We start from the raw sequence: 13,564 nt of genomic DNA on the forward strand, positions 1-13,564 counted from the left end.
AATTATTTAATTAATGTTAATAAAAGGATGATTGCACAGGCAGACATATATTCAATGAATTATCAGGAACAGTAAATTCTAAATTATTATTTAATTATCCACTTAGAGTGAGGATTACATTTGGATGCTGGTTGTAAGTGGAAAACCTATTCCTTGTAATTGACTTTTGCAAGAAGTATTTTATTCAAGTTTTAATAACTTGAAAAATGTAAATATTCTAAGGATTAAAAACATTAAAATTAATTGGAATTTGAGAGGAAAATAATTGGAATTCAAAGAGAATGCTTGTAGTTTTTGCCTGTTGAGTATGTTGCTGGCAGTGTTTTTTATATATGGCTTTTATTATGTGTAGGTCTGTTCCCTTTACTCTTATTTTGTTGAGAGTTTTTATCATAAATAGGTGCTCGGTTTTATCATGCTTTTTCTGTGTCTATTGATGTGATCATGTGGTTTTTATCCTTTATTTTGTTTATGTGGTGTATCACATTTATTGATTTGTGAATGTTGTACCAATCTCACATTCCCAGAAGAAATCCCACTTGATCAAAATGTATGATCTTTTTGATGTGTTGCTGTGTTCAGTTTGCTAATATTTTGTTGAGAATTTTAGCACCTGTGTTCATCAGGTATATTGGCCTATAATTTTCTTTTTTTGTAGTGTGTTTATCTGGATTTAGATGTAGGGTAATGCTGGCCTTGCAAAACAATCTTGGGAGTCTTCCCAGTGTTATTTACAATCACCAAGATATAGAAGCAGCCAAAGTGTCCATCAGTAGATGAGTGGAGAAAGAGACATTTGCACAATGCAGTACTACTCAGCCATGAAAATGAGGAAAATTTTACCCTTGCAACAGTGTGGATGGACCTGGAGAAGAACACTATGTTAAGTGAAATAAACCAGCCTGAGAAAGACAAATACCATATGATTTTGTTCATGTGGAATGTTGAACAAACTCAACTAACAAACAAAACAGAGACAGACTCATAGATAGAGAGCAGGCTGTCAGCTCTGGGGGTAGGGATTAGGTGGTGGAAGGATTGAACAAAAAGAAAAAAAGGGTTCTTGGACATGGACAACAGCATGGTGATTGTTGGGGGAGAAGGTATAAGAGGATTAAGGTAATGGGAAAAAATACAATAAAAATAAAGTAAAATAAAAAGTAATTGGAATTTAAAGTGATATAGTGATTGGATAATTAATTAAGTAAAAGAAAGATCTTCATGCTGAAAATTTGGAACAAGTAACTTTTAAGTGTAAGAAAAGAGAAAGATTAGAGAAAATAAGAAATAAAACTGAGCCATTAAACATGGATCTATTCATTCTAATAGCCACTACAGTGTGCTCTACAGGGAAAGAATAGTTGGAAAGAGAATGGTTGGATGAAATTATTGAGAAAAATTTTCCTGGTGGTCAATAATATTTTAATCACTGAGGAAAAATCCAGATACAAAATAGACATGATTAAATATATAATAGTAATTTAACACTAGTATAAATAAATATAAAATTCTAAACACTTCCTAAGGATGATTACATATCAATGTACAAGTATATAAAAAACGGAGCAAATATAAGCAAAGACATTGAAATAAAGAACAAACTGACAGTAACCAGAGGGGAGGAGGGGGGGCGATAACAGGCAAAAAAAATGGGAAGGGTCATTAAGGAACATGTATTAAGGACCCATTGACCAAGCCAAAGGGGGGTAGGAATCAGGGTGGGAGGTGGGGGTGGGTGGGTCTGGGGGAAGTTGTGGTGGAAAATAGAGACAACTGTACTTGAACAAAACAAACAAACAAACAAACACCCAGGAATTTCACTGGAAGTCTTAGATAGAAAAAGATGACAATGTTCCAGAAAAAATGCTTTCTAATAGAAAATCATAAAGTTGGGAAAGAAATTATTCAAATGTGAGAGCAAAATCAATACAGTTTGGGAAATGAAAGTACAATAAATGTACTTAACACTACTGAACTGTACCCTTAAAGTAGTTGATATGGTTAATTTTATGTTATATGTATTCTACCAAAATTAGGAAAAATAAAATAAGAAATTATAAACAAAAACAAAAAATATATATTGAGGGTAACCACAAACAATAAAGAAAACGGATAAATCCCACTGAGAAGTCAAACATAATGAACAATTTTGAAAGAAAGCTACAAAAGTGAATATTGAAGTACTTAACTGTTTTAATAAAAAATAAGTTGAAAAATAGAGCAGCATCATTCAGTTTAAAAGCATAATGTATGAAAATATATAAAATGTCTTATTAAAATATAATTTTTTATTGAAATGTAACATGAGATTCTATGTCAAGAAAATCACATATACACAATTAAAGACCAAAATAAAAATGGGGCAATGATATTTGCAACACATAACAGTTTGTTAATATACATAGAAATACCAATAATATACATTCTAGAAAATACTCTTAGTAGGCAAAGAAATTTGTACAAAAATGTATTTTGCATCAGAGCTGTGAGTTCATTCAAAAAGGAACAACATAAATTTATAATAAAAATTGCAGAATCATATAATCAGTTCAAGTAAGCATGTTTAATAGTGGAAAATTTTGTTAGAAATTACAAACAAAATTTTAAATGTTAGGATGGATTTCAAATTATGATGAAAGGCTCCAAAAGGAAATATTACATAGCTCCCCAAATTATGATGCAGATTGATAATTATTGAGATAAAAACTCACTTTAAGTTTTCAATTTAATTTGAAAAACCACATGTAAAGAATGTTTTATATTTGTGAGCACACCAAAATATAAATATATTTTGGAGATATGCATAAGAAATTTCTGAAAGGGTGTATGTAATCTGAGATATTAATGGTGGTTATAATGTGAGTTTAACTTTTATTTTCTTAATTTAATTTTTCTTTATAATAAATAGCAAATTACTTAAGGCAAAATATGTTACAGAACAAGAAAGGGGGTAATTGTATTCTGTTAGTAAGTCCTACATTAGCAGATATAGAGGTATTTTTATTGTTTATTTATTTATTTTTATAGCTGGACCTTGAGAATATCATGCTAAGCAAAATAAGTCAGACCGAAAAACTTAAGAACCATATGATTTCACTCATATGTGTCATATAAAACTGAAAGCAATAAAGAACAAATAAAAACAAACAAAACAAACAAACAAAAACTCATAGACATAGAAAACAGTATGGTGTTTTCCAGAGGGAAGCAGGTGGAGGGTAGTAAAGGCTAAAGGGGATCAAATATATGGTGACAAAAAATGATTTGAATTTGGGTGGTAGGCACACAATGCAATATGCAGGTCATGTGTCATAGAGAGGTACACTGGAAACTTATATAATCTTTAGCAATGTCACCTCAATAAGTTTAATTTAAAAAGATGTTATTGAATAAAAGGAAGAAAATGGAAGCTTACTCTTTTTCATTTTCTTTTTTTATTTATTGGGGTGATAGTTGTTAATAAGATCATATGGATTTCATTTAATTTTATTTTGTGTAAAAGTCCTGTGTTGAATGTAATTTTGAATTTTCAGTTCCCTGAGGACATTGTCCCTACTGCTGCATGTTTCAGGATTCTTGCCAAAAGATTACATGAAAGGTTCATTAATGACTTTGAAACCTAATTCACCTAGGACTAGTGTTTATCCACCTTGTCCTGATTGGCACATAAAACAAACATCAATTTTGTTGTAAAACATTCCCATTTTTTGTAGGAAGATGCAAACATCATGTCTATCTAAACAAGAGAGTTCCTGATATTTCCTCAGACCTTGGAGTAGCAATTACATTTTACAATAATGCAAATTTCTGGGCAGGAAAGTCTTGGCCACACGATAGAAATGACATGATCAGATAAATCAGTGCCATCCAAGAACCACCTGTTAGGTGAGTATGGTCCAGAGAAAGAGTGACCAGAAGTCCACATACCAGCTTATGCGAATATGCTCTTCCTCATCCTTTGAACCTGGAGGGAACTCAGGGATAAATCATCAGCTGAAACCACTATGTTTGCAGTTCTTCAGGGCTTAGAAAATGATTTTCTCAGAGAGATGTGAATAGTTAATTAAATTATGGTGAAAGAAACAAGTTCATAATTGAACTTGTTTAAGTTGACTAAACAATTTAATTGTTTAGTTGACATAATTTAAGTTGACTAAAGACTTTGAGATGACAGCTAGAGGAATGGGGGGAAGTTAGAGGGTAGAGGGATTGAGCAAAAAAGAAAAAGAACTCATGGACATGGACAACAGTGTGGTTATTGTTGGGGGAGGGATTATAAGGGGACTAAATAATAACAGAAAATACAATAAAGATTACATTACAAAATGACTTTGATGGGGCTGAGTTTGTGCATGAATAAATAGCAGGACACCTAAAAATAGGTGAAATGGAGGACTTGTAGAAACAATTTTGAATTGGAATTTATTTCCTGATATATTTAAGATACCTACAATCTTGAAAAAAAACTGAACCAATAGAAGGGCTGTGACTTGTCAAGGACAGTTTGTTCTCAGCAGATCCCTGTCTGCCTTTCTCCTTTCTGGGGTCTATTTCCTAGGAGTCAGCTCCCACTTGCTAGCAATGTGACTCACAGCTAATGGTACAAGAAGGGAATGGAATTTGCAGTAAAAAATGAGTTCTGTCTTCTTTGGTAGCTGTCTGGGCTTCCACCCAACCTAGTTCTACTGACCTCACATACTATGCTGGTTTGGGAAAATAAAATAAACTAAATTTGAAGAAAAAAGTTCAGATCTTTAAAAGACAAAGGAAATAAATAGAAATCAAATGATAGTGTCATTTCATTTTTCAAGAGATTTAGGAACAAAGACATGACTTAGAGCTTTCAGACTTGTGTAAGGCACCAATGAGATGTCTTAAGACTGAAAAAAAGGAGGCAGGTGGGTTGCATATAATTCTTTCCTATATCTCCAGTTTATTATTTTATTTACTTATTTTACTTAATGAATCTATTTTAATATTTATTTAAAATATTAAAATTATTTTATATATTATTAACAATTATATTATTGTTACCTCTGTGATGCTCACATTCTTGAAAGTGCTCCCAGCTTGTCCTAAAACATTAAACCAGGGTTAGTTTTTTTGTGTCTTTAAAGGGGATTGTAAACTCTGAAAGATTTACTATGGCAAATGGGCAGATGGTGAGTAGAGAGTATCTCCTACTTCTGAAGAAAAGGAATATTTTATAGCAATCCATTAAGACCTTCACATACCCAGTTAATTGAAATTTCTAAAAGAAATTTTTTTCCAAATTATTGATGGCTTTGAATAAGCACTGGAGTGTGAAGTTATTTCAGCAGATGTTAATGCAGTTAGTTGGTGTTGTCTGAGGAACAATCACTGAGCATCTGTTGGTTCAAATCCAGAATTAATCTCTAGTATAAATATGTGTCTGTCAGGCGCATTGAGAAGCATGAATGAAATCATGAAGCCACTTCTCTGCCAAACAGTAATAAGTCAATTAAAACTTTTTGCCTTAATGCAGGGATCATATATGTGCTGAGTTCATAGTCAGGTTATAATGTGAGTTAAAAGTCACTCAGAACCTTTTCTTGAAGGTATAAGCCAACAAGAATGCCCTAAATTAGAGTCAGGGATGTGGCAAAATGAGGAGATGACAGAGTAGTTTTAGAATTGTTCTATAATTACGTCAAAGTATATATTTGCATTGCTCATTTCATCCTTTTTCACTTTCTATATTGAAAGCTTTGAGAAATACATAGTAAGCCAGATGCTACAAAAATGTGATAAAAATAATAATATTCGATGAAGTAAAAATAAGATAAAACTTAGTGTGCATAATAAGCAGTATACCTTGATCAATGCCTGAGGGCAAATATCTTGAATTAACTGTGTATCTCAGCCTTTCCACTCTGTGGTTATTACATTAAACAAGGTAAAAATTCTTTTCCAACAATTTTTTACATCCTCTATTAAGCACAGGGTGTGACAAAACAAATACAACGGTCTTAATGTGGTTGATAAACTTTGAAAAGACTCCTATGAAGAGTCTTAAGTGAAAAACAGAGGAAGGAGTCAATAAGAGCCAGGTGTAGGTCAGAATTAGCAAATGTATGGAGTAAGGGGGAGGAAAAACCACAGATACTTAGATGAAATTTTTTTGCAGAGAAGCAGTCCATATAGGATGACCACTGCAATACCTGTCTGTCAGCATGGTAGGCTTAGGTTTTTAGAGCCATTCTTCACAACTCCACCACCACAAACACAAAAAACTCCTCCTTGTTAGAATCAGGGAGACCGCAAAATCAAGTGAAAGTACCCACAATGTCAGACTTTCAAGATAATGCTAAAGTATGAAACAATATAGCTTGATATCATTTGTCAATATATGGCAATAATTGTTGGCTTTTGGTTTTAGTACAGTGAACCAGGAGAAGGTAAAGCTCAATAGAGATGAAGATGAGGCATTCCACTTTGAACAAGTTCACTTAGAGAGAGTGGGAAATTGCTAAGTGCAAATGACTAACATTTCAAGAGATCATATTAAAAAGGTACACTTTGAAATAATTACATTTTAAATGCTAAATCAAAGTCACAGGATTTAACCAATTTCCTGGGAAAGCACATAGAAAAAGAGAGAGGAGGGTTTAGGGATGAACATCAATGTTATGAAGCTGAGTAAGGGAAGAGGGACTTGAAAGGGGAAACCAGAAGGGAAAACAAAAACCAGGAGGTGGATATGGTACAGCGTGTGTAGAACAGTGATTTTCAACCACTGTGCCACAATAATTTTTAAAACATGTAGTACCTGACTGTTTAGTGAGAGGCACTGACCTCTTTTCCCTTAGACTGTCAAACAAACAATAAAAAAAATGACAACAGTCACCACAACAACGGTCATCGGTGTGAATAAATTAAGATTATACTTTTTTTGTGAAATTGGCAGAATAGATATATATTTTTGGTGTGCCATAGCATTTTATTAATTAGTTTATGAGTGCCATGAGATGAAAAAGTTGAAAATTGCTAGTCTAGAACATCATAAGAAGAAAGGAGTAATTGACAGTACCAAATGTAAGAAATAAAATGACTGTCAGACTATCCCCTATTTCAGTGTCTTTGGTTATATTTATGTAAAAAAAAGAAATAAAATGACTACACTTCATCAAAACTTACAGAAATAACAACTAAACTTGCCAGGAGTAGTTTCAGTGAAGTCGTATGTTCATCTTGTGTCAAAATCAGCTCTTACATGTTTATAGTTTATCCAGGGGGGAAAAACGCTTTAACAAAAAGTACAAAGCACATGGCTACACTTCACTGAGAGTTAAAGAAATAACAGTTATACTTGCCAAGACTTGTTTCAGTAAGGTGGTGTGTTCAGAAGCCATGTATATCCTAAACAGTTGAGGGGTAGTTAGGAGTCAGAAAGTAGAGAAAATTATGGAAGTTAAGGATGGAAGCCAGATTGGAGATTGTATTTAATCCTTATAGAGCTTATTATAATATCAGTGATAAGAAGGAGTCTAAACATTTCAGTCAAACTTCAGATTGAATTATAAAACGTTAAGGATACTGTTCTTCAGCTGTGTACAGACATCTCCTCAATTATTTGTGAATTTGATGTATATCAAAACGCTCTCTGTGTTCTGCATGAAAGTGAACAATAACTGAACATCAGATGAAGGCATACACAACTGGAGAAAGTCCTGGGGAGATCTAGGAAGGGATTTTTTATATATGAGAAACATCTTTGTAGATGAATTTCTGGTTTGATCATGGCAGTGCAACAGAGTCCTCAATGCTTTGGCAGTTTAACACAGAAAAAACTAGTGTCATAGGCACCCCTCATGTGTTTACAATTTATCCAGGGGAAAAAAGTGTCAAGCAGATAATGAAACAGTGATATTTTGGTTAGTGATAGGGGAAAAATTGTTAGGGAAAAAAGTATGCCCTAAAGATCATAATTTCATTGCTCCCAGGGAACAAGTGTGCTATGAGCAAATCTACTCCAAAGACTAAATCAAAAAGTATATATTTAAAAAATTCCTGGAAAAGGTATGTTTTACTGGGACTATATTATTTAAAGAATCCCTGAAAATCTATTCTATTTCAAACACAGGTCATGACATTTAGTAGATTATAAAATCAAATTGGTGATATTTGTATTTATTTTTCATGAGATAAATTAGAATAGGAAACATTAGAGAGCAGGGCATCTAAGGATTAATATTTCATTGAAATTTTTGTTTCAGGTGTGTGTGTGTGTGTGTGTGTGTGTGTGTTTAAGTGTGAACAGTGTACTGCAATATAAAATGTAGACCTTACCATGTGTTGTACTAAAAAATGTTTGAAAGCCAGTTTTCTAACTTGTCAAATGATATGTCAACAGTGCTGAGAGCATGAAGTATTTAAAATATTATCAAGGAAAACCAATCTATGTAAAATACATTGCTTGGCGTTTATAAACAAAATCCATTGTAAAACTCTTCCCACTCTCTTCTCAGGTCTTACCTCCCTCAGTTTTACTTGCAAATTGGACAGAAGGTAGGAATCAGAAATGAGAAACCATACGTCAATAACCAGATTCATCCTCTTGGGACTGACAGATGACCCACAACTGCAGATTCTGATTTTTTTATTTCTACTTATCACATACATGCTCAGCGTAACTGGAAATTTGGCCATCATCATCCTCACATTAGTGGATTCTCATCTTAAAACTGCAATGTACTTTTTTCTCCAAAATTTTTCCTTCCTAGAAATCTCATTCACTTCTGCCTGCATTCCTAGATTCTTGTACAGCATATCAACAGGCGATAGGACTATCACCTATAATGCTTGTGCATGCCAATTATTTTTTACAGATCTTTTTGGAGTAACAGAGTTTTTCCTCCTGGCCACCATGTCCTATGATCGCTATGTGGCCATCTGCAAACCCCTGCACTATGTGACCATCATGAACCACAGGGTCTGCAGAAGGCTCATGTTCTGCTGTTGGATGACCGCATTGTTAATCATATTCCCACCACTTAGCTTGGGACTGAACCTGGACTTCTGTGACTCTAACACCATTGACCACTTTTCCTGTGATGCTAATCCTATACTGAAGATATCCTGCTCAGATACCTGGTTCCTAGAGCAGATGGTTATTGCCTGTTCTGTGTTGACCTTCATCATGACTCTAATATGTGTAGTTTTGTCCTACGTGTGTATTATTAGAACAATTCTAAGATTTCCTTCTGTCCAGCAAAGGACAAAAGCCTTTTCCACCTGTTCTTCCCACATTATGGTGGTTTCTATCACCTATGGCAGCTGCATCTTTATTTATACCAAACCTTCAGCAAAAGATGAGATGGCTGTTAATAAGGGAGTATCAATACTCACTACTTCTATTTCCCCCATGTTAAACCCATTTATTTATACTCTGAGGAACAAACAAGTGAAACAAGCCTTTAATGACTTAGTCAAAAGAATAATATTGCTTTTAAAGAACTAGGGGAGTGTTGAAGTCGGGATCCCCAAGCAGTTTTCTTATTTGTACCCTATTGGGTCCCTTCCTGATCTAGATTTGGCCTACTATTTAGCAATGACCCTGATCAAGTCACCCTCGTGTTTCCTTATAAACCTCTCAACCTCTTTGAGAATAATTTTTATTAAGAAAAGTGAGGGTAGTTATTTTAGAAAATCTAACCATTTCCTGAAATAGGAAAAAAGGTCACTCTCAACCTTTATTTACTAAAGCTGAAAGAATTGGAAAAATAGTGTACTTTACTTTTTCAAAACAAAACTACTCAAATAGTAGAGAAATAATGGTAAAGAGAATGAATACCATTTATAGGTGTATCAAGGAAAACATTTCAAAATCCCAAAGTATATTTTAAAACAAGGCATAAGTAGAAAGTTTTAGAATTTCAAAAAAGCACTAACAAAGAGTCTTTAAAATTACAGGATCATACATTTTATCAAATAGATCCAATCCAGTATTGAAGTTATTTGAAAATTGCCAAAGTGACATGAATTAAGTTAAAATGAAGAGAGTAATGCACTGGTAATTCCTGGTAAAGACATGAAACCTGCATTAAACTTACATAAAATAGATCGCTACTGATGTATCAATTGCAGTGTTAAAACTTGAATGCAGTCAGCAAGAATGCAGTAAATTTATGCATAATCAAGTATTATTTTCAATTAGTGCTGAGCATCTGTTGTCTTGCATTTCTTTTTGTTCCACTTCTTGGTTCCAAAGGTACGAGTGGTTTACTATGTATTTGTAATGTTTTCCAATATTAAACAACTCATATTATTCTTAAAAAACTTGAATGTAGAAAATTAATTATTTGTCCTAATTTTTTTTAGTTAAATTTATTGGGGTGACAATGGGTAATAAGATTATATAGGTTTCAAGTGTACATTTCTATGACACAGGATCTGCATTGTGTGTGTACCATCCAAAGGCAAAGAAACTTTCATCACCATGTACTTGACACCCTTCACCCTTTACTGATCCCCTACCTCCTTCTTTCCTGTAGCCACCATACCATTGTCTGTGCAGCAGTTTTGTTTTTCTTGTTGCTCATTTATTGCTTTCAGTTTTACATACCACATATGAGTCAGATCATATGGTTAACTTTTTCTGTCTTATTTTGCTTAGCATATTTTCAAGAACCATCCATGTTGTTCCAAATGTTAGTATTTCATCTTTCTTGTGGCTACTATTCCAGTATACATATATTTACTACTACTTCTTTATTTTTCTTTCTTTTTTCTTATTTAAAATTTATTTTCTTTTTTTATTTAATTATTGTTCAAGTATAGTTTTCTGTCTTTTGCTCCCATCCCAGCCCACTCCCCCAGCCCCACCCCGCATCTCCCTCCCATTTTCACGCTCCCTAGTTTTTGCCCATGTGTCCTTTATACTTGTTCCTGTAAACCCTTCCCCTTTCCCCCTGAAATTTCCTCCCCTCTCTCTTCTGGTCAGCCTATTCTCTATTTCAGGGTCTTTGGTTATATTGTGCTTGTTTGTTTTACTGTTTAGGTTCCTGTTAAAGGTGAGATCATATGGTATTTGTCTTTCACTGCCTGGCTTATTTCGCTTAGCATAATGCTTCCCAGTTGGTTTTTTTTTTTTTTTTGAAATTTCTTTTTCCCTAAGTACTGCGGGTGTGTAACAGCATATCCCTTTTGGGTGTACAACACGGACATTCGACATTCACATTGCATAGGATGCGATCATCCCACAAAGTCTGTTGGTTAAAAACTTGTACCTCTCTCTCCCCTCTAAAAACCAAACCAAACCAAAACAAAACAACAAAGCGAGAACCTGCGTCGCACCATCAACGCAGTGATTGCCCTTTCTATCACTGTCTGTCCTGCAGGGAAGTTGGGGGGCCAAGTCTCTCCCCGCAAAGCAGAGGGCGCGCGTCGCTTCGAGGAGACGTCGCATCTTTCAGGGAACCGGTCGCAGGAGCCGCCTCTCGCGTGATTTCAGAGACCACCCCACAGCCCAGCGTAGGTCTGCAGGGGAGGAGTCCGTGCTTTGCGCGGCCAAGGTCCCAGTCCTGGGGGTCTTGGGACGGCAGAGGAAGAAAGAAAGGAGCCAGACGGTCAGGTTCCCAAAGAAAGTCCGCTTCCTGCAGGGGTTCCTGGGCTCCGATCAGAGGGGCTGGGAGTTCCCCGCCCACCTGGCAGTTAGGAGCGATCCCTGCCTCTTCTTTATTCAGTTACCTATTGAAGGACACTTTGATTTTTCCACGTGTTCTTCATCTGCATAATACTGCACTGAACATAGGAGTACACGTATCTTTGTGAGTAAATGTTTTCAAAGTTTTCAGGTAGACCCTCAGAAGAGACGTTGCTGGGTCATATGTACTCGATTCTTAATTTTTTGAGGAAGCTTTATACTGCCTTGCATGGTGGCTGTACGGATTTACATTCCCACCAGCAGTGAATGAGGGTTCCTTTTCCTCCACAACCTCTCCCACACTTGCTATCACTTGTCTTGTGGATGACAGCCATTCTAACAGAGGTGAGGTGGTTTCCCATTGTAGTTTAGATGAACATTTTCCATAACAGCTAGGGAAGTTGAGCATCTTTTCATATATCTGTTGGCTATTTGTATGTCTTCTTGGATAAAGTGTCTGTTCAGGTCCTCTGGCCATTTTTTAATGGGATTCATTGTATGTTCGGTGTTGAGTTGTATGAGTCTTTTATATATTTTGGATATTAACCTCTTGTCAGAGCAATTGTTTCCAAATATCTTCTATTTAGTTGGTTACCCTTCTGTTTTGTGGCAGTTTCATTTGCTGTGCAGAAGCTTTTTATTTGATACAGTCCCATTCATTTATTTTTGTCTTTACTGCCCTTGTCTTGGGGGTAAAATTCCTAAAATTCTCTCTAAGACCAAGAACCATGAGTTTAGTACCTATATTTTCTTCTGTGTGGTTTGTTGTTTCAGATCTTATCTTTAGGTCTTTGTCCCATTTTGAATCAATTTTTGCATGTGGGGACAAACTATAGTCTAGTTTTATTCTTTTGCATGTGGCTTTCTCTTTTTCCCAGCATCATTTGTTGAAGAGGCTTTCACTAGTGTATATTTTTGGCTCCTTTGTCAAAAATTATTTGCCCCTATACATGTAGCTTTATTTCTGGACTCTCAATTCTGTTCCAGTGATCTGTGTGTTTGTTTTTCTGCCAATACTGTATTATTTTAATTATTGTCACTTTGTAGTATAACTTGAAGTCAGGGAATGTGATATCTCTAGCTTTGTCTCTTTTTCTCAGGATGGCTTTGGTTATTTGGGGTTGTTTGTGGTTCCATACTAATCTGGTGATATTTTGTGCCATTTGTTTAAAAAGATAGAAACATTGAAATAAAGAACAAACTGACAATAACCAGAGGGCAGGGGTGAGAGGGATAATGGGGGAAAATAGGGGCAGATCCATCCAGGAACATGTATAAAGGACACATGGACAAAGCCAAAGGGGGTACGTGTGAGGGTGGGGGGGTGGGTGGTATGGGGGGTGGTGATGGGATAAAAATGGAGACAACTGTACTTGAACACCAGTAAATAAAAACAAAAATAAATAAATAAATAAATTACTGTTTAATGCCCACCAAAAAGTTATTGGAAATTTGGTGGGAATTGTTTTAAATATTTATATTGCTTTGGGTAATATGGACATTTTAATTATGTTGACTCTTCCAATCCATAAACATGAACTATCTTTGCATTTCATTGCATCTTTTTCAATCTTAAAATAATACTTTGTAGTTTTTAGTATATCCTTTGTTAAGTTTATTCCTAGGTATTTAATTTTTTATTTTCAATTAACTTTTTCTTTAAAAAAGATTTTATTTTTATTTTCTTTTTAAAATATATTTTATTGATTATGCTATTACAGTTGTTCCATTTTGCCCCCTTTATTGCCCTCCACCATGCACCCATCCACCCACCCACATCCTCCCCCCCTTAGTTCATATCCAAGGATCGTACATATAAATTCTTTGGCTTCTACATTTCCTATACTATCCTTAACCTCTCCCTGTCTATTTTCTACCTACCGCTTATGCTTCTTATTC

The 13,564-nt window shown here is 34.8% G+C and overlaps 1 protein-coding gene across 1 annotated transcript; it reads left to right on the forward strand.

The window, feature by feature from the left end:
• Positions 1-6,409: 6,409 nt before the first annotated feature.
• Positions 6,410-9,606, forward strand: LOC114513266 (olfactory receptor 6C2-like). Its single transcript, XM_028532509.2, has 2 exons — positions 6,410-6,533; positions 8,490-9,606. Exon 2 carries the CDS (start codon positions 8,543-8,545, stop codon positions 9,479-9,481), a length of 939 nt encoding a protein of 312 aa, XP_028388310.1. The 5' UTR covers positions 6,410-6,533; positions 8,490-8,542; the 3' UTR covers positions 9,482-9,606.
• Positions 9,607-13,564: the final 3,958 nt, after the last annotated feature.

This window comes from Phyllostomus discolor, chromosome 2 (genome assembly GCF_004126475.2).
Source record: "Phyllostomus discolor isolate MPI-MPIP mPhyDis1 chromosome 2, mPhyDis1.pri.v3, whole genome shotgun sequence".
NCBI lineage: Eukaryota > Metazoa > Chordata > Mammalia > Chiroptera > Phyllostomidae > Phyllostomus > Phyllostomus discolor.